The 23,814-nt window shown below is 52.2% G+C and overlaps 5 protein-coding genes across 5 annotated transcripts; 2 read left to right on the forward strand and 3 right to left on the reverse strand.

Moving 5' to 3' along the window:
- Positions 1–28: 28 nt before the first annotated feature.
- Z519_12241 (glutamate N-acetyltransferase/amino-acid acetyltransferase) lies at positions 29–1,450 on the forward strand (the record flags this gene model as incomplete). Its single annotated transcript, XM_016769947.1, has 1 exon — positions 29–1,450. The coding sequence occupies one exon, from the start codon at positions 29–31 to the stop codon at positions 1,448–1,450; it is 1,422 nt and encodes a 473-aa protein (XP_016613799.1).
- A 539-nt stretch (positions 1,451–1,989) lies between these two features.
- On the reverse strand, positions 1,990–3,640 carry Z519_12242 (protein transporter SEC61 subunit alpha; the record flags this gene model as incomplete). Its single annotated transcript, XM_016769948.1, has 4 exons — positions 1,990–3,141; positions 3,201–3,368; positions 3,456–3,556; positions 3,631–3,640. The coding sequence occupies 4 exons, from the start codon at positions 3,638–3,640 to the stop codon at positions 1,990–1,992; spliced, it is 1,431 nt and encodes a 476-aa protein (XP_016613800.1).
- A 634-nt stretch (positions 3,641–4,274) lies between these two features.
- Z519_12243 (uncharacterized protein) lies at positions 4,275–5,075 on the forward strand (the record flags this gene model as incomplete). The annotated part of the gene is made up of 1 exon (XM_016769949.1): positions 4,275–5,075. One exon carries the CDS (start codon positions 4,275–4,277, stop codon positions 5,073–5,075), a length of 801 nt encoding a protein of 266 aa, XP_016613801.1.
- A 704-nt stretch (positions 5,076–5,779) lies between these two features.
- Z519_12244 (uncharacterized protein) lies at positions 5,780–12,343 on the reverse strand (the record flags this gene model as incomplete). The annotated part of the gene is made up of 1 exon (XM_016769950.1): positions 5,780–12,343. One exon carries the CDS (start codon positions 12,341–12,343, stop codon positions 5,780–5,782), a length of 6,564 nt encoding a protein of 2,187 aa, XP_016613802.1.
- Positions 12,344–13,220: 877 nt separating this feature from the next.
- Z519_12245 (uncharacterized protein) lies at positions 13,221–17,993 on the reverse strand (the record flags this gene model as incomplete). The annotated part of the gene is made up of 4 exons (XM_016769951.1): positions 13,221–14,154; positions 14,205–14,434; positions 14,485–17,511; positions 17,562–17,993. 4 exons carry the CDS (start codon positions 17,991–17,993, stop codon positions 13,221–13,223), a joined length of 4,623 nt encoding a protein of 1,540 aa, XP_016613803.1.
- Between the last annotated feature and the right edge of the window lie 5,821 nt (positions 17,994–23,814).

A 23,814-nucleotide genomic window follows, 5' to 3' on the forward strand; every position in this document is an offset into this window, starting at 1 on the left:
GAGGAGGCACAGAGAGTCAACAAGTGAAATGGCGTCCTCACTCAATCCCTCAACAACCCGGTCGGCCATCCGGACCTTCATTCGACATTACTCCGCCCCGGTTGACGCGACCGTCCCAGCCTCAAAGGTGAAATACGTGCCCACCTCTGGCACCTACCCAAAAGGCTTCAGAGTCTCCGGAACCCATGTCGGCGTCAAGCCGGCCAACAAGTCTCATCCAGATCTGGCTCTCATTACCTCAGATAGGCCGGCATTTGGTGCGGCTGTCTTCACCACCAACAAGTTCCAAGCCGCGCCGGTTCAAGTGAGCAGAGCAGTGCTCGAGAAGCGTGCCGGGGCAGGCTTGAGGAGTATCGTTGTCAATTCCGGCTGCGCAAATGCCGTCACCGGCCAAGGCGGCGTCGACGATGCCTGGGCCATGTCCCAAACAGCCTCCGCCCAGTTTCAACAACCAGACACTCATGGCCCGAACAGCCTTGTCATGTCTACCGGCGTTATCGGGCAGAGACTGCCCATCCACAAGATCCTCGCAAAGATCCCCGCTGCCTACGAAAACCTCGCCAGCGACCACGATGCCTGGCTGACGACGGCCAAGGCAATCTGTACCACGGACACTTTCCCCAAGCTCCTCTCCACGACATTCACCCTGCCTGGCCCCCAGCACCAAGGCGTGGAATACAGATTGGCAGGAATGACCAAGGGCGCAGGCATGATCCATCCCAACATGGCCACACTGCTGGGGATAATGTGCACCGACGCACCCATCGGCGCGGGACCGCTGCAATCCCTACTCACCACCGCGGTGAATAAATCATTCAACTGCATCTCCATCGACGGAGACACCTCTACAAACGACACGGTCGCCATCCTCGCAAACGGCGCCGCCGCTTCGCCCTCGTCATCCAGCTCGCCGATCTCCTCCTCGACCAGTGAAGACTACATCGCCATGTCCTCCATCCTGACCTCGTTCTCGCAGCGCCTCTCCCAATTAGTCGTCCGCGACGGCGAAGGCGCCACAAAATTCGTGACAATCCACGTCCGCAACGCGCTCACCGAGAGTGACGCCAAAGCCATCGCATCCACCATCGCTCGTTCCCCACTGGTCAAGACCGCGCTGTACGGCAAGGACGCAAACTGGGGCCGCATCCTCTGCGCGATCGGATACACGCCTAACATATCCCTCTCCAGCGCTACGGGATCCGTATTGCCCGCCAGGACAAACGTGTCGTTCATCCCGGCCGAATCCTCAAAGTCCAAGGCAGAGGGCGTGCTGAGGCTTCTCGTCAACGGTGAGCCGCAAGCCGTGGACGAGGAAAGGGCCGCGCGCCTGTTGGAAGACGAGGACCTGATCATCGACGTGGACTTAGGCGTCGGAAGCGCAGAGGGGAATTATTGGACGTGTGATTTTAGTCATGAGTATGTCACCATCAACGGGGACTATCGCACGTGAGACCAAGAGCGCGTGTGGTACGAAGTACATGAAATGCGATCGGTCTAGCGAGCGAAGAACGGAGACAGAGACACACACACATACGGACAGAGAGAGAGAGCACATAGCTAGCGGTCCATATACCGTATATACTATCACATTCAGTTAAAAAAACACGTTCCGAAGTAAAAGGGACATACAATTCCCAAACTCACACACGCACACACACACACGCACAAAAAGCAACCCTGCACTCCGCACTGATCAATGCATCAAAGGCCTTCTCTTCATACAGTATAGGTAGGGCAGCTTGACTACATAGTACTATACAAACAAGACAAGGCCAAGTTAAGACAAGGCCAGACGAGACAAGACAGGATATATATCTCCCTCGTTGGTTTTTGCCCTCTCGCCCTCCGTGAGCTTCGTCTTAGCCATTCCTAACCTCGATCCTAAAAAAGCCTTTTGCTATGCAGAAACAGGGCACACTTTTGTTCTCGTAATTTCTCTAACAAGCCCGTGTGTATGAAAAGCTCAACTTTTCAAACCTGTCAAAGGTTCTAAGCAATCAATCCCTTCAATCCCTGCCCGAAATCTCCTTCTTTAGCCGCAATCTCAAAGTATCCATAGATGATTGTGACTGCGAGTAAGATCCCGGTCCCACTCCCCAGCGCACCGAGCATGTCACTTGCCACAGACAACGCCCCAATGCACGCACCGCCAAAAGCTGCCGCCGTCGGGATTACTCTCTTCAGTTCCTTGTACATGCTCTGCTCACGATGACCGGCCATGACGAGTCCTTGCTCCTTGAGGTTCTTGGCCACGTCGCGTGGGGCGCTACCAGAGACTTCAATCCATGTCTTAGAGAAGACCGCACAAGTGACAATGATGAATGTGACGTAGATGACAGTGTGGATGGGGTCAAGAAGGGCGTCGGTGAAGTTAAGGGGTGGGGACATGTAATATGCGATTCCACCACTCGCGTACAGTTGAGATGAGCCCTCTCTTGGTTCCCATGTTCCAATGAGCTTGACAAGCAGGTTGTCGGAGAAGCGGGTGTAGAGCATCTGACTGATCATGAAGATGTTCGAGGCCAATGCAGACTGTAGCATGATGGGCATGTTGGAGGTGTAGAACAGGCGGACGGGGTAGGAGCCGCGCATACCCCGTTGACGTGACGATTTCACCGGAATCTCGACCCGGAAGCCCTGAAGGTAAATGACGGCGGCAAAGACGGTCAAGGTTGCCAAAAGGTTCATAATGTTCGGAAGGTGTTGGCGGTAGAAAGCCTCGCGGAGTGCACGAGTCTTGTCCGGCCAGGTGACAAGGAGGTGGAAGAGGGCAATCACTGCGCCTTCGAATTCTTTTCCGCGGCCCGTGTCAATGGTCGTCGGGGAGAAGGCTTTCCAGATGATGGACTCGCAGATGTTTGTGGCGATGAAGAGAGAAATGCCAGATCCGAGACCGTATCCCTTCTGCAGCAGTTCATCGAGGAGAATGACCACCAAACCCGCAATCACCAGCTGGACAATCAAAAGGAGGCAGATACCAGCACCGAGGTCGCTTGGTTGGCCATAGAGACCCGTAAGGACGAAAACGCAGGCCTGGCCGAAGGAGAGAATGATGGCGAAGAGTTTTTGAGCGGTTTGGTACAGTTCGCGGTCAGACTTGAGATCAAGATTGACGTCGATGAGGTGAGTACCAGCTAGGAGCTACGGTGACCGCGTTAGATGATTGCTGCGAAGGCGACTCGGGGAGTTTTCGCGCATACCTGGAAGACCATGCCTGACGAGATGATGGGTGTTGTCCCCAATTCCATCAATGTCCCTCTGTTACTGGCCAGCATCATACGCAGCCAGTAGATGGGATCTGACGTGTCGGACGAGACGATGCCGTAGAGAGGCATTTGGCTCATGACCAAGAAAATCAGGAGCGTACACTGTCCATCGCGGTCCAATTGTTAGTCTCCAGGTGCTTGTCCCACGTTGGCAATTGTCGCGTGGATTTCGGCTGGATTCGCTCTTACTCCTGTCCACATCAACTTCTGGTTGAATGGAATCTTTGATTCCGGGGCCGCCACCTCCGGCAGGAGGGGCGTAAAGGGTTTAATGAGGTCGAGAAAGCGGACTGCATTTGTTGCGGTTAGCGATTTTGTGCATTGAACGTGCGGAGAGGAGAGGAGAGGAGAGAGAAGCACGCACGGCCACTCATGGTTGCTGCACACCGTGGAACACCTGAAGGCTGTTGAGGAGAAAGGAAAGGAAGAAAGGAGCAAAGGAGCGCGAGAAGTGGCTGCTGAGAAGAGAGAAGAGGAGGAAGCTGGAGGTCAGTTTCTCCTGAGAGCTTCGAGGAAACCTTGCAATTTGGCTGCGAGGGCTGAGGACACTTCAACAATCCTCCACGTCACAAACGGAAGCTTTGCCGAGACGAAATAAGTGTGCCAAGAAACCTGGAGCGCAGCCTTGTTCAGCCTTGTTCAGCCTCGCATACCGAGCAAGGCTGGAGCCGGCAACCCTTTGACTCACACGGAGGATCGCTTAAGCTCTTCCATTAAAAGGCTTCGTTATGTTGCGATCGACCAAAGAAGCTTGTCCCATTTGCCATAAACGAATGAAAAAAAGGCACCAACCAAAAGCCCAGAACACCGCGGTTTTTGCCGCTCCACCAGCGTCATGCAGATTCCGTTATCAAATGTAATCGCAGGGCGTGGGACAATTCTCCCCCGGGCTCAAAAATGCAGAAGTTTAAATCGTAAGTGTTCGCTATAATTTATTCTGTTGACCATCTCTTCTCCCTCTGCTCTTTCTCAATTGTCGTTATTGTTGTCATCCTCTCGCAATCAGCAATGTACCTTCGCGCCGTGCACGCCGAATTCCACATCCCCGCCCTCCGGCGTTTCATACGGGAAAACCCTTTGGGATTGTTGATCACGTCCTTGTCCTCGCCGAATTTCCCTACTATACAATGCACGCACATTCCGTGGGTGCTCGATGTCGATGACGACTCAAGCGAGACAGAACTCGGCAGATTACGCGGTCATCTCGCCCGACAAAATCCGCATTCAAAAGCAATCATCGAAGTCGCCGCCCAGCTTCAACAAGCTACTTCTGACCCCGCCACCTCTCCATCAAAAGGGGCACAGAAACTCAGGGAAGAAGTCTCCATCATCTTCAACGGCCCCGCACATCATTATGTGACGCCCAAATTCTACGTCGAGACCAAACCCGCCACGGGAAAGGTCGTGCCGACGTGGAACTACTCGGCCGTGCAGGTGTACGGAACCGCCACGGTGCACTACGACACCCATCTCGAAGAGACGGGCCAATTCCTGCAGCGGCAGATATGCGACCTGTCAAAACACGCCGAGACGACGGTCATGGGGTACGAAAGACCTTGGAGTGTCGGAGATGCGCCCGAGCGGTACATCGAGCTGCTCAAGAAGAACATCATCGGCATCGAGATTGAGATCACCCGGTTAGAAGGCAAGTACAAGATGAGTCAGGAACTCGGCAAGGAGGACCGGCAGGGCGTGATCAAAGGGTTCGAAGCTCTCAACACCCAGCTCGGGGACTTGGTGGCGAAGACGGTCGAGGAGAGGGGGGAGCTAAAGGATTCACAGAAGTCAGCGGGCGAGGCTCGTGCCTAAGTTCGCCAAGATGGCGATAGAAGCGGGAACGAAGGAGGGAGTCCAGGTATTTCCTTTCAACGAGAGTCGTGTCCGCCAAATGAAGGGCATTCCTCTTCATTTCCTAGTAGTCAGCTAGATGGACTTTCTCCGAGATCATGAAGGCGGGAAAGAGCATGTGAGGATTGAGAATTGGCCCTGTTCTACCAAGCGAGGCCTCCATGATTTTTCCAATCCGGCTAGCCATTCAATCACCTAGCTGCAGATCAATATTCTTCAGAAAGTGTTGCCGTCTTCTTCCATGTATCACATACGATTCCTCGACTTCTCTGGACCTAGGCTTCGTAACCTCCGCGCCGTCCAAATGAGAATCGGCCAATAGAACGCCCGTCGCTATGCAAATGCGCCCGCTCTGATCTTTTCCCATTCATGATATTGTTTCATCGTAACAGCGGGTCCTTCACGCTGTCGAATGCTTCGCTGATAAACAAAAGCGCCTCGTAGCCTGCCCTGCTACACCTGAAAATTGAATCTCGCATTTTTCCACGTCTCCCAAGTAACCGAAACTTGGGGCCACTTTTCATCACATGCGAAGCAGGTCAAAAATTAGCCTCACAAATATCTGTGCCGCATGGCTTGGTGCTGTCACCATGCGCTTTGTGAAAGCAAGACTGAAAGCTGTGGTTCCTTGTAAAAACTGCTCAGCTCATCTACTACTGCCGGCCCTATCGTCGTTTCATAAACATGTCATCGGCGTTGGTCTTCTTTTTTCTCACCATTGGTTGTCCATTGTTTATCATAGCTGCAGGGCGTGGGCCAGCGGGTCTCGGCGGCAGACCCGTTGGTCCTATTGGAGGGGGACGGTCAGCCGTTCTGGGAGGTAAATTTACAAGTCCGGTCCGTGCGTCAGTCATACCAGTTCCGGGGAACTTATTTACTGGATTGGCTCTTGGGACCTTGCCTCTCGTAGAATCACTGCCAGAGGACTCGTCTCGTTTCCTCTTAGCCTCCTTACCCAATGCAGTCGTGTTCGAGGTCGGGACTGAACTCTTCACGATGGGAATGGCGGCTCCGTGCTCACCAAGTTGTTTCTCTGCTCGATTCTGGCGTATTCTGTCTCTTTTTTCACCCAACCGAATCTCTTCTCGCCGGACCTTCTCTTGTTGCGTTTTATCCAGTCTCTTATCTAAGGGTGCCGTGCATTGATCTGTTGTATGGCCTACTTCACCACAAGAGAGGCATCGAGGTTCATTGCAGTAGACAGCGGTATGACCAGGGAACTGACATCTGTGGCAAGTGCCGATTGATCCAGCTAGAGCTTCTTCATTGTCACAGTTTGTAGTGAGATGCTCATACGACCCACAAATTGTGCAGTTGCGATTCTCATTGAGACCGTTGCTGCCCCCTGAAGGATTGAATTCGCCAGGTTCAGCCTTAGAAAACGTAGTTTGTACCCTAGGTCCAGCAGGTTGTGGCTCGTTCAGAGCAAGACGTTGTTCAGCCCTGGTATTGGCCCTGGTGTCCGTTCTGGCATCGGCTCTGGTGAGATCTCGCTTTCCAACAGATTGTCCTGAGTCCTGCCGCTTGGGCTCTGGTCGGGCGATTGAAGTCGCCGAAGATTGTCTTGAAAGAGCATTGCCAGGTCGGGAAGTCGTCGAAGGAGCTTGATTTGAGGGACCACTCGGTCGAGAAGCTTCTTTCTGTTCCCTTCGTGGTGCGGGTGATGGTTCCTTCGACTCTAGCTTCTCGCTAAACGATCTTTCGGCAATAGTGGAAGACCTTACGGTTTCGGACATGGACTCAGTGTAGTCGAGCATTTCAATGTCGTCCTTCATCATGTCGTCCTTCATCATGTCGTCCGTCAAGAGCTGCCGGCCTAGCAAGACTGCAATGTTACCCTCAGTGTACAAATTCCTGGCCTTGGCATCGTTGACCAGAGCACGCCAGTACTCGCCTTGCATGAGTGCTTGCGAGTTACCCAAAACCCATAGAGAACATTTGGCACGGGTCAGACCAACGTTCATACGCCTGATGTCATTCAAGAAACCGATACCCTGGGTCGAAGCTCTGACACAAGAGAAAATAATGATCTCGCTCTCTCGACCTTGGAAAGCATCTGTAGTGTTGAAATCAATCTTTGAATAGATCGCTTCACCATATTGGTCCCTGAAGCGACGTTTTAGTTCATTCAGCTGGCCTTTGTATGGAGTAATGATGCCTATCTTTCCGGAAAAGTCATATTTGCGGACGTCTGTTGTCAATCTCCTGTAAAGTTGTAGTGCGACATTGATCTCGGCAACGTTGACCAACGAGTGCCCTTTGGTTGATGCTTGACTCATTCCTTGAACGTCAAAGAAGCGATAAGGAGCGAAAATCTCACTGTGGTGCCACGGTCTTCGACGAAGCTTATCCATGCCTTGGCCATCCTTTAGCAAAGAGTCGTAAAACATCCTGCTTGGGAAAAGACTGATCTCCGGATGCATACGATACTGCGTATCTAGAAGATGTACGTCTTTCTTGTGGTTGTTCTCCATACGGGCAAACAAACTCTGCTCGTACTGGAATTTGGCTGCCTTCCGCGACAGGACTGTAGGTGGTAATTGTTTCGGGTCACCAACGAGGATGCACTTGGAACACCCATATTTGAGAGGAATCAACGCAGACAGCTCAATTGACTGCGCAGCCTCATCGATAATGACCGTCTCGAATTCGATGTTGAGACTCTGGAATAGTTCGTGTCCGCTACCACTCAAAGTCGCGCAAAGAATGTGGGCTGAGTCAAGAATTTCCTGCTGGATTCGCTTCCGACTGAGTTCCACGTCCCGAGATGCAGTATTTTGCTTTTCTCTCAATTCGTCGATCCTGCTGCCTAGTCCATTTTGCTTCCGTCGAAGCGCATCCATAAGTTGTTCATCCTCTGTTGGCACTGTTTGGCCTTTCCCGCGTCGATCTTGAATTGAGTCTCGGAGATTCCTCAGTTCTTCCGAGACCTCTTTATGCTGCATCATGAGCCCATGGATGTCTTCTCCAGAACTCCTTGGTACGGCAACGCTGAGTTTAGCGTTGGCCAGTTCCTCGAGCGTAACGTCTTTGACATTGGTGTTGATGACTTCACTGCGACCCAAGCGGACGACTGATATGTGTTCAAAAGTGCCGTCCAACATTGTAACTCCCGTTTTGAACCTCATGACCAGTTCGTCAACTGCGGCATTGCTAGGAGCGCAAACCAAGATTTTTTTGCTCGAGGCAGGTGGTCGTGATGCGCCAAGAGCCGTACTTGGCCTTGCACCAATGTTGTTCTGTTTCTTGACGAAGCCCGTCAACATGGCACCGACGAGCGCGCAGATCGTTTTGGTCTTGCCGGAACCAGGAGGACCCTGGATCAAAGTGAATGCGTCGTTGTCGAGGGCGGATCTTACAGCTTTAGCTTGTGCAAGGTTCACATTGTAAGTGGCCTTGATTGGCTGGAGCACCTCTTCCGCATAGTCGAGTATGGGTGACGGTTGCGCTTTGATGATCTCGTCGCACAAGTCATAGTACTGCAATGCCATCAGGGCACCATACTCTCTCTCCAACGGGGTCAGCGACAGGATCTGGACACCGTAGACAACAGCTTTATCGTTCAGGAATGATCTCAAAGAGTTGTTGGCAGCATTAACCCGATAGACAACTTGGACTTCTCCTTTCTTCCTCGAGATTTCTTTGACTCTGGCAAGGCAGTGTGGTTCTCTGGGGTCTTGGTCCGGTCTGTTCGATTTTGACAACAACACAACATCCGAGACTCCAATGCCGAGATCCTTTCCTTCTGTGAAAGACATCAATGAATTGATTTCAAAGAAGCTGTCCACAATCAGAGAATTGGAGACTTTGACCTCGAACGCTTTGAAATTGCCTTCCTCCCGTGCCGCACGGAAGCTCTGCCAGCCTTCTAGGATCAACAGCGGCTCGAAGGTCTTCTGGTATTCCTCTGCAGTCCGAAATGTATCAGTAACAAGTGTGTAGTCGTCCTGCATTGAATTGGGAGGGGTGTCCGTTTCCGCAAAGAAATCCCAGCCCAGGATTGTGCGGTGCAATTCGCCGAGATCGGGAGCAAGTCGAGCACGAATATCTTTCTGGGTTCGTTGTTGCTTAATTTTCCGTACAGGACCTGCGGGTATGGGTTTCCTCTTTCCGAGTTGGTCACGAACCGTGGGGCCCTTTGACTGAATGCCAAACAGTTCATCATCCGAGTCGGAATCGAATTCCGACTCGCTGGACACCATGAGACTGTTTGGACCTGCCGAATGATCTTTGCCTACAACGCCGAGGCCAGCAAGTCCAGAACCTTGTCCGCTCGTCTGCGCACCGATTCCTGTTTTGCCTTTCAATTTGAGAGCAGCTTCCTTGTCTCGGAGTTTTCGGGCTGCTTCTTCGCGCTTCCGATTTTCAATGAAGACCTTCGCCTCTTGTGCCCTCTTTACTTGGATGTCGATGGTAGATACTGGAGCGCCTTTTGATTTCGAAGGCGGCTGTTGTAAGAGTAGGGACTTGATCTTCTTCTTGTCGTTGGCTGTGACTGTTGCTTTATGAGTATCGAGCGTTTTGCTAGCGATCTCAATCAAGTCATCGTCAGCGATATCATCATCTCCAAATTCGTCAGCGCTACGATCTCTAGACTCAGGGGTAGAAATTCTTGCGACAGCGGCTGCGTCCGTCCATTTTCCCAGGCTGAGTGTGGCTTGCTTCTTGACGGCCGGTCTTCCGATTTGACGGTCGAAATAGTCTTCCAGTGCTCGGACCAGTCTAGCTTTTTGTGAGGCTGAGAGCATTGTTCTGACGGTTGTTCCTGTCGCAACGTCCTCCACGTATGCAAGACCTTCACTGTTGGTCACGACAGCCCGGAGCCGCTTGAGCTGGTACAGCATGTTGCAAATCAATGAGACTAGAGTATCAACCAGATACTCGTCTCTAAGTCTCAGCCACTTGCACATGGTATCCAGAGCACTCAAGGGTGATCCTATGTTCTTCTCGCTGGTGGTAGCTGAGTCCAAGAGGATCTTTCGCATCTCGTCAGCTCTATCGGGCTTTGCTTTTGTCAAGACGCTAGCGAACAGGTCGTACTGATTGAAGAGCTCTTCAGCATATTGCATGGCATCACGGCAGACTTCTTTCATGGTGTCCTTGTTGTGGACCTCCATTGACCAACGTTCCGTGTGACCATAGATGGTCTTGAGAGCGATCCACTGGTATGACCAATAGCTTTGAATGGCTTTGAGATCTCGACTCGAGAGCTGTGTGCGTCGTAGTTGGCCATCCGTAGGGTTGCAAAGCACATCAAGGATTTCCATACCCGTCTTGAGCATCCTAGGGACCGAAGCAAACGTCTTATAATTTGCTACTCGCCTAAACAGCCAGCACACCCCATAGATGGTTGTCCCGAGAAAAGCGTGGATCAAATGGGCGAGTGCTTCTTTCCGACCCGACTCTCCGCTGATATTCTTGACCATGGCTACAGCTGCTTCGTATATCCCTTGATGCGGAGAGAACAAGGCAGCTACCAGAGACATACTTGAATCTTGTTGTCTGAAAAGGGTGTCGAGATGAGGTGGCTGAAATTCGGATATGCGCTCCAGAAGCTTGCTGACCATCTCGTTTACTTTTTCAAAGATAGAGTTGTACGACTTCTTTTCTTTCGCCACACTGTCACCCTCTCTGATTCGGAACTGTTCCAGACCAGGGAGAGACATGATTCCGAGCAGTGCTGCGGTGGACAATGCGTGATCGTCGTCCCGTAGGTTGTCGATGACTGAGGTCCATATCTCTGGAGTGTAGGCGCTCGAATCCTGCCTTCGGGGCTCATTGCGAGTGAGGTTCTCGAAATCAAGCTTAAGGCACTTACATTCCAAGGCGAATGAATTTTTAACGAGGTTAACAATGTTATTTCGAGTCTCCTTCTGCAGTGATTGAGCAAGAGCTGGGTCCCTTGGCCTCAGTATCACATCTAGACGATGCCCAACCAGATTGAGTGTGTCAAGATAGACCAGCCGCTCAACGGGATGCTGGCCATCCTCCTCCTCGCCGGAGAAACTGATTACCGTCTTCAATAACACTTTTACAGCCTGTTCTAAGCATGCTCCTCTCGCTAAAAGGCTGATGGCGGGGTTGTCAATTCTTTCGAACAGCTGGTTGAGGAGGGTGTGTGAAGCAGGCGGCCGATTGGCAGGCTTGAGAGATTCCAACAATGAGTTGATCCAAGACAGAACATTCGGAGCGGATCGGTCAGTAGCTGCCGAAGAATCTTGAAGGTCCTGATTGAATAGGGGGCTTGCGAAGATCTGCTCGACAATTGTCTGCGAAGAGATGGAGCCCATAGCCTGCCAGAATGCGTCAGGGGCTTTGTCCAAGATTTGTTTAAGAGTTGAAAGAATGGAGGGGACGGCTGTGGTTCGCTTGGCCAAGTGGTTCAACGCTGTTGTGCATATGTTTGGGTGCAGGTCGAATAGCTTGTAGGTGATCATCCGTTCGTCGAGTGTTCCGACAATCACGTCCAAAGCACTCCAAAGTTTCGCAACTTCGTTTGGATCGGAGGCTGTCTGTAACTTCTTCTGGAGGTGGTCTTTTACTGCCCAATCCCATTCAAGGTCCGTGGGACATCGATCAAGTCGTTTCCAGATCAGACTTGCCCATACCACTCGGGCCGTATTAGAATCAAAGAGAAATCGTGTAGCGGCCGGTAAGACCTCTCGCATCTTAAGCGGCTTCTTGGTCTGGATCATCTTGAAGGGGGCATCAAAATGTCTCTTGAGTTTCTCTTCGTCGTCTAGGAACGCTTGGCATACGAGCGCCTCGAACAAAGCGTGCAAGTGTCTTGGATCCAGTACCGCAGTCCCTCTCTTCTGTTCTGCCACACCTTGCAGGGTTTTGTCAGCGGCGTCCAGTCCCTGGACTATCCGCTGGACGTCCCTCCGGTTGATCAGGGCAAAGAAATTAGCAATGTCATCGTCCTCGTAGTCCTCTCGCAAGGCAGTCAGAAGGTCGATTTTGGCGATGTAGTATTCGCGTATGCAAATGTCACATTTTCCCAGGGCTTCGTCAAGGGTTTCCCAGATGAAACGCTGGTATTGCTCGCTTTCCTTCCCATCATAGGCGAGGAGTTGGAGTGACGACACAAATTTTTTTCGCCGCTTCTTTGCTTCTTCGATTCTGGCAAGGCGAACTGGGTCGTTGGGACTGGGATCTCTTTCGTCCTCATATCTGTCGCTATCGTCATCGCTGAGGCGGGGGCAGAAGATGTGGAGTCCGGGGGGCATATGTTTGAATTCTCTGTGCACGCGATAGACATTGATCAGCGGGTCTTTAGCCAAGGAACGACATGTGGTGGTTAACTTACTGCAAAGCTGTTATGAACTCCGCCATGGCGGCGGTGTTTGTTACAGCGGTGGCAGACGGGGATGTGAAATGTGAGTGGGTCGGATGAGGGGGATCTTGAATCTCTCATACTGGTATGACGGTGATCACATTGACGGATGCTCGTGCTACGAGAGATGCTCAACTCTGAAAGGATACTCCAAATTCCATTATTGGCAGTTGGTGAAACTTTTGGAGAATGGAACTACACTTTGAGAGCCGCGGCGGGCGCGTCAACCAGGCAAAGTCGCGTGCAGCCGAAGGGACGAACCGCCGCTCCAAGCACTTGGCACGGACCAGCATTTAGCGTTATTAGCGCCGAAATGGGACGATATGCAGCAAGTTAGCCGAGTGCTTTAGGTGCGATCGGTGCTAAAGACGGCGACGGGCTTGGGCAGCTTCTACATGGCTTCGACATACATGCGCCGTAGGGTCAACAGATTTCAGTCAGCTATGCGCAAATAATACTTGTTGGATATCTGCAAAGCAGAGGGCACTCATGAGGCCCAAATGGCTGTTCAACCTACGAAACAATCGCCCTCAAGTTCTGCCCCTTTTAGGGACGCGGCTCCGTTTTGGTGTTTTTAAAAAGTATATACAGCACAAAAAGCCTTCGCTAAATAATTCACAATTCCATGGCCAGTCTCTCTTTGGATGCCCCTTATAATACCTGTCCAATATCCATGCGTTCCGCAAACTCCGTGATCATCATAGCTATAGAGGGCCGGCATAAATTCGTGATACACAAAATGTGCTGTGTTGCCCCTGGTCATGAGGCCACTACACGTTCTCTTCAGGAATCACTCGCGTATTCACCTCGCTGAGACCAGGTTGGGAATATTGAGATTCCATCCTTGACAGCATGGCGGCGCTGGTGAAATCACGACTGCCTTCGAAACTCGGTCTGAGCTTGTCGAAAGACTGGCGTTGCCTCTCAAATGATGAGCGAGCGCGCTCCACGGAGGGTCTCCTCCGCCGTAACTTCTCGGGTGTAGACGAATCCCCGTGATATCCAGCCGTATCAAAGGATGGCTGGGTTCTGTCCGTGCCGTCACTACCCGTTTGGCTGTGAGGGTGACGGGTAGGGGCTTCTGACGGTGGATAAATGGGCCGCTGCGATTCTGCCATGCTCCCATATCGCGCGTGGTGAGGCTGCTGCGGCTGCCCACTTACCTCCACAGGGACTTCTTCAGGTTGTTCAGATGATGTCCCAGAAACATCGACGACCTTGGGAGGAATGTATGCCCCGTAGTCGTCCAAATATTTGAACTTCCCCTGCCGAACCTGCTCTCGAACGATATCAATGTCGTAGGGCATGTAGTTCTTCTGGAAATATTTCACACAAAAGCGAGGGAGCAGACATATCACAAATGTCAGCAGCGTTAACGCCCAGAACGTTAATTGCCCGTAGACCTCGGATCCGGCCTTGTAGAATTGGAAGGACGCCTCGAAAGACGAGTAGATGCCAGTCCAGGCAAAGATCAAAAGACAGCTGATGACGGTGACCAACACCATGATCCAGTCCCACTTGTACGTGTTGAGGAGGATGTAGGAATTGATCACGATGATGGTAACACAGGCGACAAATACACCCATGCGGCTTCGATCAGCAATGCCTCGTCCGTTCTCCGTCTCGAAAGTTGCAGGCTGGAAAAGGAGATAGGCCATGAAGTAGCAAATAGCAGATTGGTACAGGCCGTCAGCCATGTATAGCCTGGCCTCGCGTCAGATAAGATGGTTCAACGGGACAATCAATTCCCTTACCAGAACTTCGTTTGAGTCCATTCTTTTCGCTCCATTCCACGGCGGTACAACTGAGGTACCGCAAGGGACACCTTGTCACTCACGTCTTGGTCAAGGATACCCAGCAGACCCACAGGCACAGAGGTGAAGGCCAAGTTCACGAGAAGGATATAGGTGTAGTCAAAGAGGTAGGTGATGTCAAAGTTGTTGTATATCTGGTACCAGAACAGAGCAAAGGTCCAGACCAGGTTCTGACAACGACGTTAGCAAAGAGCGCGAGAGAAATGGAGTTTCCACAGACCTTGTAGAAGAAGTTGGCAATGCTTTCAGCGAGACGGCGGTAAGACCAACGACCGTGGACGAGAACCAGTCGCTGTAGGAAACGGAATTGACCAATCGCATAGTCGGACGACATGACCGCCTGTCGCCCTTCTTCGCCAGCAATGCCGACACCGACGTCAGCCTCCTGAATCATGGCAACATCATTGGCACCATCGCCTATGGACAATGCCATAACGTCCAGTCCATTCTTGACTAGTTGAACGACGGCCGCTTTTTGTGCAGGGCTGACTCGGCAACAAAGGACAGACTTGCACTGTTTGCACAAGACCAAAAAGCGCTGTCTCAGCTCATCTCGCAAAACCAGCTTGAGAGACTCTCCGTCAATGACCAACGCGTGGGTTGGGGGTGGAGGCTCGTGAACAAGTCGAGCGGCTGCGAGCTCCTCGTCAGAGCCTGTCAACCCGAAAGTCTGGAGATGTTGATCCAACAGCTTCGCAGCTTCATCGACAGTGGCCTCGGGAATGTCGAATAAGATCAAGTCCATCTCATTCGAGAGTAAATTACAAGAAAAGCCAATGTTGATGGCGGTCTCGACTTTGTCGCCGGTAAGGACCCAAAGTTTAATACCTGCTTGGCCGAGCAGAGCAATCGTGTCGGGAACGCCATCTTGCAGACGATCTTCGATGGCCGTACCTCCAAGAAGTGTAAGGTCTCTCTCAATTCTATCGGCCACCTCTTCAAGCCGGTCCTCTCGGTCGGTCAGAGCTTGAGCGGCAAAGTCGTGATCCTTGTTCCATTCTTGGTAGTAGTCTTCGTCAAGATCTCTCTCCGCCACGCAGAGCGTCCTGAGACCTTCACGAGCGAACATTTCCAGGTTCTCAGCGGTCGCCTTGCGAAGTTCTTGCTGTTGGCCACGAACGAGACGGGAATAAATCATGCTGTCGGCACCTTTGCAGAACAACTTGATCTTTCCGTCCGGCATACGCACAATGGCACTCATCCGCTTTCGTGTCGAGTTGAACTCGAGAGTATTCAGGATCCGGTAGGTCCGATCTTCGCCTAGGATATTAACGTGGAGGTCATCGTTAGTACGACCCAAGACCGTGAACCCCATATCGCGCGCCGTTGCGACAAGGGCAGCTTCATCGGGGGACTGAGCCTTGAATTCGATCTTTGGTGGGTCACCTGGGGTCGTTTCCGTGATTACCGTGTGACAAAGAGCCAAAGCAATCATGAAATGTTCTGCCGCCGCTTGTTGTGCCTCACCCGATTGTCCATTCAGATCAGCCACAAAGTTCGGAGAAATAAATGTGAGCTCGTCGTCGTGGAGATAAGGATTGTCGTAGATCTTGCGGAGCATTTTCAACATCTCAACCCGTGCTTCCGCTATTTCTTGACGCACTCGGGCGGCCTCGGCCTCCACGTCAACACCTTGTCTTCTTCGCATCCCTGCTTCGGCTTCGGTGTAAGCTTCGCCGTATGGAACTCCGTTGATGGTGCACTTTTTGAACTCCATAACATTCTGGGTCAATGTCCCAGTCTTGTCTGAGAAAATGTACTCAATTTGTCCCAAATCATCCGAAATGTTCCAGCTCTTGGGGGTACAGGGGTAATCAAGTTTCTCATAGTACATGTGGACATCGGACCAAATGAAGAAGGCTTGAATGGATCTGACGATTTCCAAGGTGATGTACAAGGAAATGGGGACCAAGTTCTGGAACAGGACCACGGCGGCCCAGAAAGTGATGAAGCCGTCCGTCGGGGGGTTGCCGCCAATGGAACCAAACTCAAAAAAGTTCAAGGAGTTATTGTTTTCGGACCAGGTGACACCTTGCACGATACCGGCAACCAAACACATGAAGAACAAAATGATAAAGTTGTAGATAACGTTCCAGTTTAGGTCCCTAGCCATTCGTGCCCGTTTGCTGGGGGTGATGCCCGAGTTAAGCATGATCTTGGTCTCATTGCCGGTGAACACTACCACGCCGAGAATCCATTCGGTGTTTTTCAAGCTGCAGCCACGCAGAAGCATGTTGTTGATAGTAATAGGTTCGGCCATGTCTCGGGTGGGGCCGTTGGGATTTCTGGGGTCCTGCTGTTGCCATCGAGCCACGCCACTGTAAGCGTACAAGTTCGGATTGGGTCCCTCGCTGTCGATCAAGAACTCGGCGAACTCGCAGTCTTTGGCGTGCTTGACTTTTCGTCCCGCCTGAAGAGCGTGACGGACCTTCAAATTTGTCTCGCCGTCCAAGTTCTTCGTTTCGATATAGCATGCACCATCGGGGTCAGACGTCGACAGAACGACGATGTCGGCCGGGACCGGCTCGTCATTGTAGATACGGACAAAATCGCCCACTTTGACATTTTTCCAGTAGTCTTTCTTGAAGCGGGCGGTATCAGGGACCTCCTTGTGAGGATTGATCACAGTGCCATAGTCCTTCTTTGGGGGAATCACGCTCTTCCTTTTCGAGGAATTTTGCGTCCGCAGCATCGAAGGTGCGTTGTCTCCACCAACGCGAGCCTCATCCGCTGTTTCGTACGAAAATGCACTGCTCGGAGGTCCGCCATTGGCATCTGGGGAGAGGCTGGATCGGTAACCCGGGGAGGGCACGGGTGTCATGGCAATGTCATCACCAGCTTGACTCTGAGAGGAGTGAAACGAATCGCCTTCTTCCGAGTAGATCGAGCTTCGAATTGTATGCCTTGTAGCGATCGAATGATTCCTTTGCAAACCGGGGTGATCCGCAACCGCATCCTTTTCCGACCGTTTGGGTTGGCCTTTCCTCAAGGTCTTCATCCAGCGATAGGTCGAAATGACGGATCTCGTACAGGCCTTCTTGATTCGCCTCCACAGGGAGATGTCATCATCAGAGGAGTTGACATTTTCCCAATCCACCAGTCGGTATACGGGGGAGTTGTTGAGTTCGGTGTCCAGCACCGTTCTGCGCCAATCTTCCACTGCATCCTTGATGGCCGTCACCGTCAAGATGAATATCAAGGGAACGGATCCGAGGCCGGGGTTTGAGGCACCGAAAATGGAGAATATCTGGGAAAGTTAGATTAGAAACAACGCGGAAGAGGTCCAAGGCAGCTTACACTGAGAATAACGATAAAGAAGAAGTATATATTAGCAATATTGTGGAACTGAAACCACAAGTTTTTGGGCACGAAACTTAGAGGAGTATATTTTGCCGTCCTAATCTTATTCCTCGAGTATTGAGCCTTGATATGGCCATCTTCTGTTTTTGCTTCGGGAGGAAGGGGTAGATTGACATAGATCTGGCGTCCATGGGATTCTTCCGGTACTGTCTGCTCGCCGAGGGGGCTCTCGTCCGTGATCAGACCGGTGTTTTTGGGACCGGCCGGCTTCTCTTCGTAGGTTGAGACAGTTACTTTGGGCACTCTTTGAAGCAGAGAGAGTCTCTTTTTTGCTCCGCTCTGGCCGGGTTTCCGGGTTGTGGCCCAGCGCATTCTCTTGACAGGCTTCGAGACGTTCGTCTCGCCGCTGGTAAAGTGTATTCGAGCCATGGCGCCAGGGCAGGTGCAGACGTAGGAACCAGCAAAGGGGGGTTTATACCGTCACCCCGAGGGCGCGGGGTGCCTGTTTTGGGCGGTTAAGAAACACCAAAAGACGAGTATTTGCAAAATCGGAATTCCAGATACGGCCTGTCACTCTGGGGCGGTTGACGAAACTCGTGGAGACCAGACGGGTCGAAGGTCGAGTTTCCGCGTTTTGAGGCTGGGAGGAGGGCTCGGAAGAGTCGGCTCACGTCAGCAGCCCGAGAAAACGCGCATTATTGAGGGAGGGAGGGAGAGTCGGCGGCAGCGACAATGCTGCGCGAAAAGGTCAGGAGGTATAGAGGGAGGTGATGGATGGTTTGACCGTGACAGCGAGAAGGGAAGGAGTCGGCGTGAGCTCGAGGGTGCAAGTGTAGAATGGATCGAAACGGTATGGGGGCGGTTGGAGTATAATTCTCGGAGGGTTTTTTTCTCGATGGACCGAAGACTGGACTCCGTACTCGGTAAGGGTTTGTTCCTCGCCCGGGGCTCCGCTGTTGATTTAGCGATCTCTTTGTAAGATGAGTGGGTTGTGCAGCGCAGGAGTGGCGACCAGGCAGGCAAGGCGTCTGGGCAGGGAATGAATGGGCTGGTAAGAGAGATGAGGACCTGGGGGTTTGAGATTGGGAGATGCAGTGCCAGATGCCAGTAATGCCCGACAACAAGAACGTCAATGCACGCAGGCCGTTGAAGCGCAGGCGCAGGCTGGTAGGCGCAGGGGCCGAAGCGTGTCGGTTTCACAAGAGGCTGCTGGTTGCTTTGGTTGCTAAACTCCGGCTTGCACCGAGAGCGGACGAACCACAGGGCCACTAGAGGGCACTCCGTACCAATCCGTACCAAGAGTTTTATGCCCAGAAGACGGCAAAGATGTGCGTTGAGTGTGACTGGGAGAGAAAAGGGGCAAGAAGGGAGGGTGTTGTGTTGTGTTGTGTTCTTTTTCTTCTCTTCCCCGACAGACAGTAGGACTGCTTGCTTACCTACTTGCTACCAACCTACCATATGTACCAACAGCTACTTATCCCACCGTCCTTGTCCAAACAAGCGTCCTGACTCGGCGTTGTGCACGTTATTCCCCCAACTGCTTCTCTCCTCGTGCCTTGCGTATTCCCTTGTGGCTGTCCTCAGCTCCCGAGCCCTGCCGTCGACGAATCAGCCAGCACCCACTACCACTGCCCAGCGCGACGATCCCTCCGTTCAAGGCCCCCTCCAGGTGCCCCTAGCCACTGTGGGTGACAGCATCGCAGTTGGCGCCTCTCACAGCTGACCAAGCATGGAGCAATGATCCCACACCCACAATTCACCGAGATCCTACGATCAGATAGGCCAGCCGCAGGGTCTTGCCCCTCGAAATGCTCTCGCAACGTGCAGTGCCTACCACACAGCTGGCTACCCTTAGTCGTGACACGCTGCGCTACTGTGTGCAAGCCCATAAATGTGTTACATAGGTTGGCAGACACAGCTGATGCTCGTGGAACACAAAACGACTTCGAAGCACTTAGGGACGGTGTTCAAATACTCCATACAGGTAGAAATAGCCCTGTTGGAGACAATGCTTTCTTCTAGTGCATCATCTAGAAAATGAGATCTTGTTCTTCCAACGACCACAAACCCCAAATATCGCCCCTAGGGGATGACGACCACAGTCAGTCCCGATCTTTCGGGTAAGTCATCTACGCAGCTGAGTCATGGTCACCGAAGCTGCTGGCGCTACCACAAACTGCGGCTGCGGTAATCTGCACAGCCACCTTGACAACTTCACACTCATCGATGACAAAACCTTCCCACATGAACGGCTCCTTGTGTCAACAATCTTTGCAGTATCCGGAAGCACAGGGGGACGCCGAAACTCATCAAAGGCTGGCGTGTGCAGCTGCGGAGCATCAGGTTCTTGACTTATACAGGGTATGTACATAGTTGACGCAACTCCAAGAGATTCCTAACCTACCAATCTCATGATATCTTTTCTACCTCCGCTGTCCTTACCTTCGGCTGGCATCCAGGACTCGGGTACTGGCACCATAGGACTTCATTCAAAGAAGCCAGACTTTGAAATATTGTGTTCGTCCGCCTTCCCAGAGACCATAAATAATCGTTTTCTTCAAACGTACGCGAGGAAAGGCATTGCGTCTCAAAAAAGACGGCCGTCAATGCAAAACAGGTTTGGTGGTTCGGGACCAGGGAGGGAATTCTCTGTTGGTCGAGTATTATTGGCAACATCAAGAAATCGCAGGAGCATGAAATTGTGGCTGAAAAGCTGGATCTTTCAGAGGGCGAGCATAAGCCTGAAAGTCCATTAGGTCCGTGGTCTTGCGCATGCCGATGTCGATACCGGGCATGTAAGGTCAATAGAGGCTGTCACTGAAGTCATCTCGAGACATGGGACAGAGGCAACGTCAGCACGTCGAAAACGAAGGCAAAATCAGAGCGTCGGTGAGGGTGCCATATATGCTATGCTCCCCATCATCACCCCACTCCATCTTTCTTAGGAGCCTTGAGCAAGGCTTATCCCACGTTTCCAGAAGCCCAATCTTGGCTTGTCCGCTATGTTCGGTTTGGGAACGTAACCTCAAAACACATTCATTCAACGGATATAGCATCCGACAGATTGCCGGGCATGACGTTGGTGGCAACTCGAGTCGCTCAGGCAGCACCTCGCAAGCTCCTGGTTCAGGTAGAATATGGCTCAGGTGCAAAATAGTCATCAAGGGTCGAAGGAGATTTGGCAAGTAAATGAGCGGGCCTGTGCCGTGGCAAGGGCCGTTCGTCGGGTCGGCACAGGAGTGAGCCGAGAGCAGTCTCCCATCAGTCAAGATGAACTTAGGGGCGCTTTGAACACTTCTCTCATGCTTAGATGCAGCTAGAGGTGCGCACTCGGTGCCGAAAAACAGGCAACCGTCTTTTCAAGCGAGATATAAGCAAGGTAAAGAGGATGTCGACCTTGGTAAAGATGGCGAAAGAATAATCTCTCAGCCCAGATTTTTAAGCTGCAGAAAGCTCAAGATGATCTGCAGGAGACGGGTTAGGTTAGCCTTGCGGAGGATCATAGGGGCCGGCGCCATAGGAGGACCTTTTTTGACGCCAACCAGCAGATCCTGCTTTGAGCTGACGTTGGTGACGCATGTTCAAGGAATCTTCCCTGTCACTTTAGATTACCATTCTCGCTTTTTTAGAACCACCAGCCACAGCAACCTTCCGGGTTTGCCGGATAAGGGCTATCTCGCTTGCGGATACCTTTGATGCGAACGCCGAACGTGGTGCTAGGGCATGCTGTACTTACCTTTGAACTTTGAACACCAGTCGCAGCTTCAGCGGGTGACTGTGGTACTTCGTATGTTCACTAGGCCCAGCTTCTGAGGCCCAGGCCCAGAGTCTCCCCGGTGACCACGTCAACAACACCAACACAAGCTAGTTGATGGGAAACAAGCAAAAGGTATGAGGAGGCCATTTGTTACCCGGCGCGAACGAACACAGTATCACTCTTGCAGTCCCCAGCACATAGCACAGAGAGGTATAGGTCAGGTGAGTGTACATCCGCACACCGTATGTGTTTCTTTATCATCACAGTTCGACATGGCGTCGGACCTTGCAAGCTCCGAGGCTGCACTTGATTGTGCCATGGCATTCGGGCTCCACCACTACGCATCAATATCCGCTTAAACCAGTCCTCTTCTGGAGATGGTAATCAGTCTCCGCTGGAGTAAACATGACGCCAATGCTTCAGTGGCGCTCGAATCACTGGCTGCGTCCACAGCGGTACGTAACTCTGACTTTTCTTGGCCGAAGAAGGACTTTAGGAGGCCATTCCATCGTCGAAGGCTGTGCTGATATCTGGAAGCGGTGAGCGGTGCATGTATTCATACAGTACTGCATCATACCTTAGATCGGCGTGATCGTCATTGCAGATGTACAAACAGGAGATGAAACGACAATAATGCTCCCAGCCGGAATAAAGTGGGAGTCAAAATTAGAGTTGCTACGTATGCAAGTCTCAGACTAGACTGGATAGGCAACCAGGGGTGTTTCCAGATCCCCCCGTGTTCAATGGGGTATTCAATTCGTCCCAGGATATTGTGACAGCCACATTTCGACCTTGCGGTTGGCAGAGTCTCGGCCTCATTGTGGACAACGCAGACTGATGGGACAGGCTGGATGTGCGCGATGTCTCAGTGGTGAAATATCATATTCCTGTGGCAATCAGGACGCAGGGGCGGCGAGGTTCTCTCGTTGATGCAGCAGATGCCAACTTCCACACAGCGTTTTCCTCAAGTTGCGGAGGCAATTGACCAGGACAGGTGGGCGAACGGGGAATCCTTCACAATCGCGCCAGACGGTTTTCATCCTGTTGACCTTGGAGGAAATCCGACCACTCTCCCACTCTGAAGACCTTCTAGCTTGAAGATAGGACTTTCATACCCAGGTACATAAATAAATTCCTGATTGTCCATCTTTAGGCGATATCAAGTTGCATAAGCTAGCGAAGTCGCGGAGGGGGACAGAACAAGGTAAAAATGGATCTGGCCTTTGGAATTTAGGATCCAAAGAAGCTGGAAGTGGAGACGATGTCCACAGACTGAGGGGCCGACAAGGCGGGTGGCGGTGATAGGGAGCTGGCTAGTCAAGATTCGTTCCGGGTAACGCTTGTGCCCTATCTCGGCAGCAAGACAACGCCATGGTATTGTAGCCATGGAGCCAGATGAGCTCACTCAGCTTGGGATCATCAACAAGGAACGGGGATGGCCTCAGTTATCCGGACATTGGGACGGCGTCTCATTGATCAACCTGCAACGGCGTCGATTGAAAGAAGCCCAACGCTACAGGCGCGAAATTTCATCCTGTTTGAGAAAATTGTGAGGTTTCCGGATATAGATCCCCCTGAGGACATGTTCAGCTCTTGATTGGCGCGTGCGACTTTCTCGTGGGTGGATTCTGATATAGAGCGCTAGGACAATGTACGTACTCGTAGGTTTACCCTTTTTCCCTTGCAGGCACTGTAAGACGGAGTTAGCTGTGTACAAGGCCCAAGAAGGGGAGGCAATCACGGAGGATCTCAGCGGATGTTGAATCCGAGGACGGGCGGCGACAACAACGACAATGGGATCCATTGCAGCGTGAGCTGAACGACAATGCCTTGGTTTGTCATTTAGCGCTGGCGAGAGCTTTAGCCAGCATGGGCCTAGCTAAGTCCGACTGCGATGGCTCGCCGTGTCCACGCGCGTCGAGTTGTATGCAAGTCGTGAGGTTGGGTTTTGCTGTGTGCTGCGCTGGACAGAAATGCGTCGGGCGAGTAAAGCAGCGCAGTGCCTAAACGCCCTCGCACCAGTTGGTGCCAGTGGTTGAGGGGAACCGAGGGGCCCGCCAGGCGACTCGCGACTGGGCACCGTGGGCACCCACTGTCGGTGCTGGGTCACTGCTGGGGCACTTCGAATTATTTTCGCAGCCGTTCCTGGCCTATCCCTCGTCTCGTTTCGAATTGCGCATCACAATTGTTGCGCCTAACGCACTCTATTCTGTTACTGGCCACCGCCCTTCAGCCCTTGGTGCTGCTGCACTCCACGAGGACCCAGGACCGCTTCGACCCCCCCCCCCCAAAATCAGGCGCAACTCCGAACCATCCCTTTCAATCACAACCATCTGCGTCTGCACCTGCACCGCGACAAATCTGCGCCGTCACCTCACCTTTGTTGTATCACTCCCTCTCCTAATCCTCCCCCCATTCTCTCGACGACGTTCGTTACCCTAACTCGAGCAAACCAGCCTACGTGCTGCATTCACATGGCATCGCTCCTATAGC

The sequence above is a fragment of the Cladophialophora bantiana genome (assembly GCF_000835475.1).
Source record: "Cladophialophora bantiana CBS 173.52 unplaced genomic scaffold supercont1.27, whole genome shotgun sequence".
NCBI lineage: Eukaryota > Fungi > Ascomycota > Eurotiomycetes > Chaetothyriales > Herpotrichiellaceae > Cladophialophora > Cladophialophora bantiana.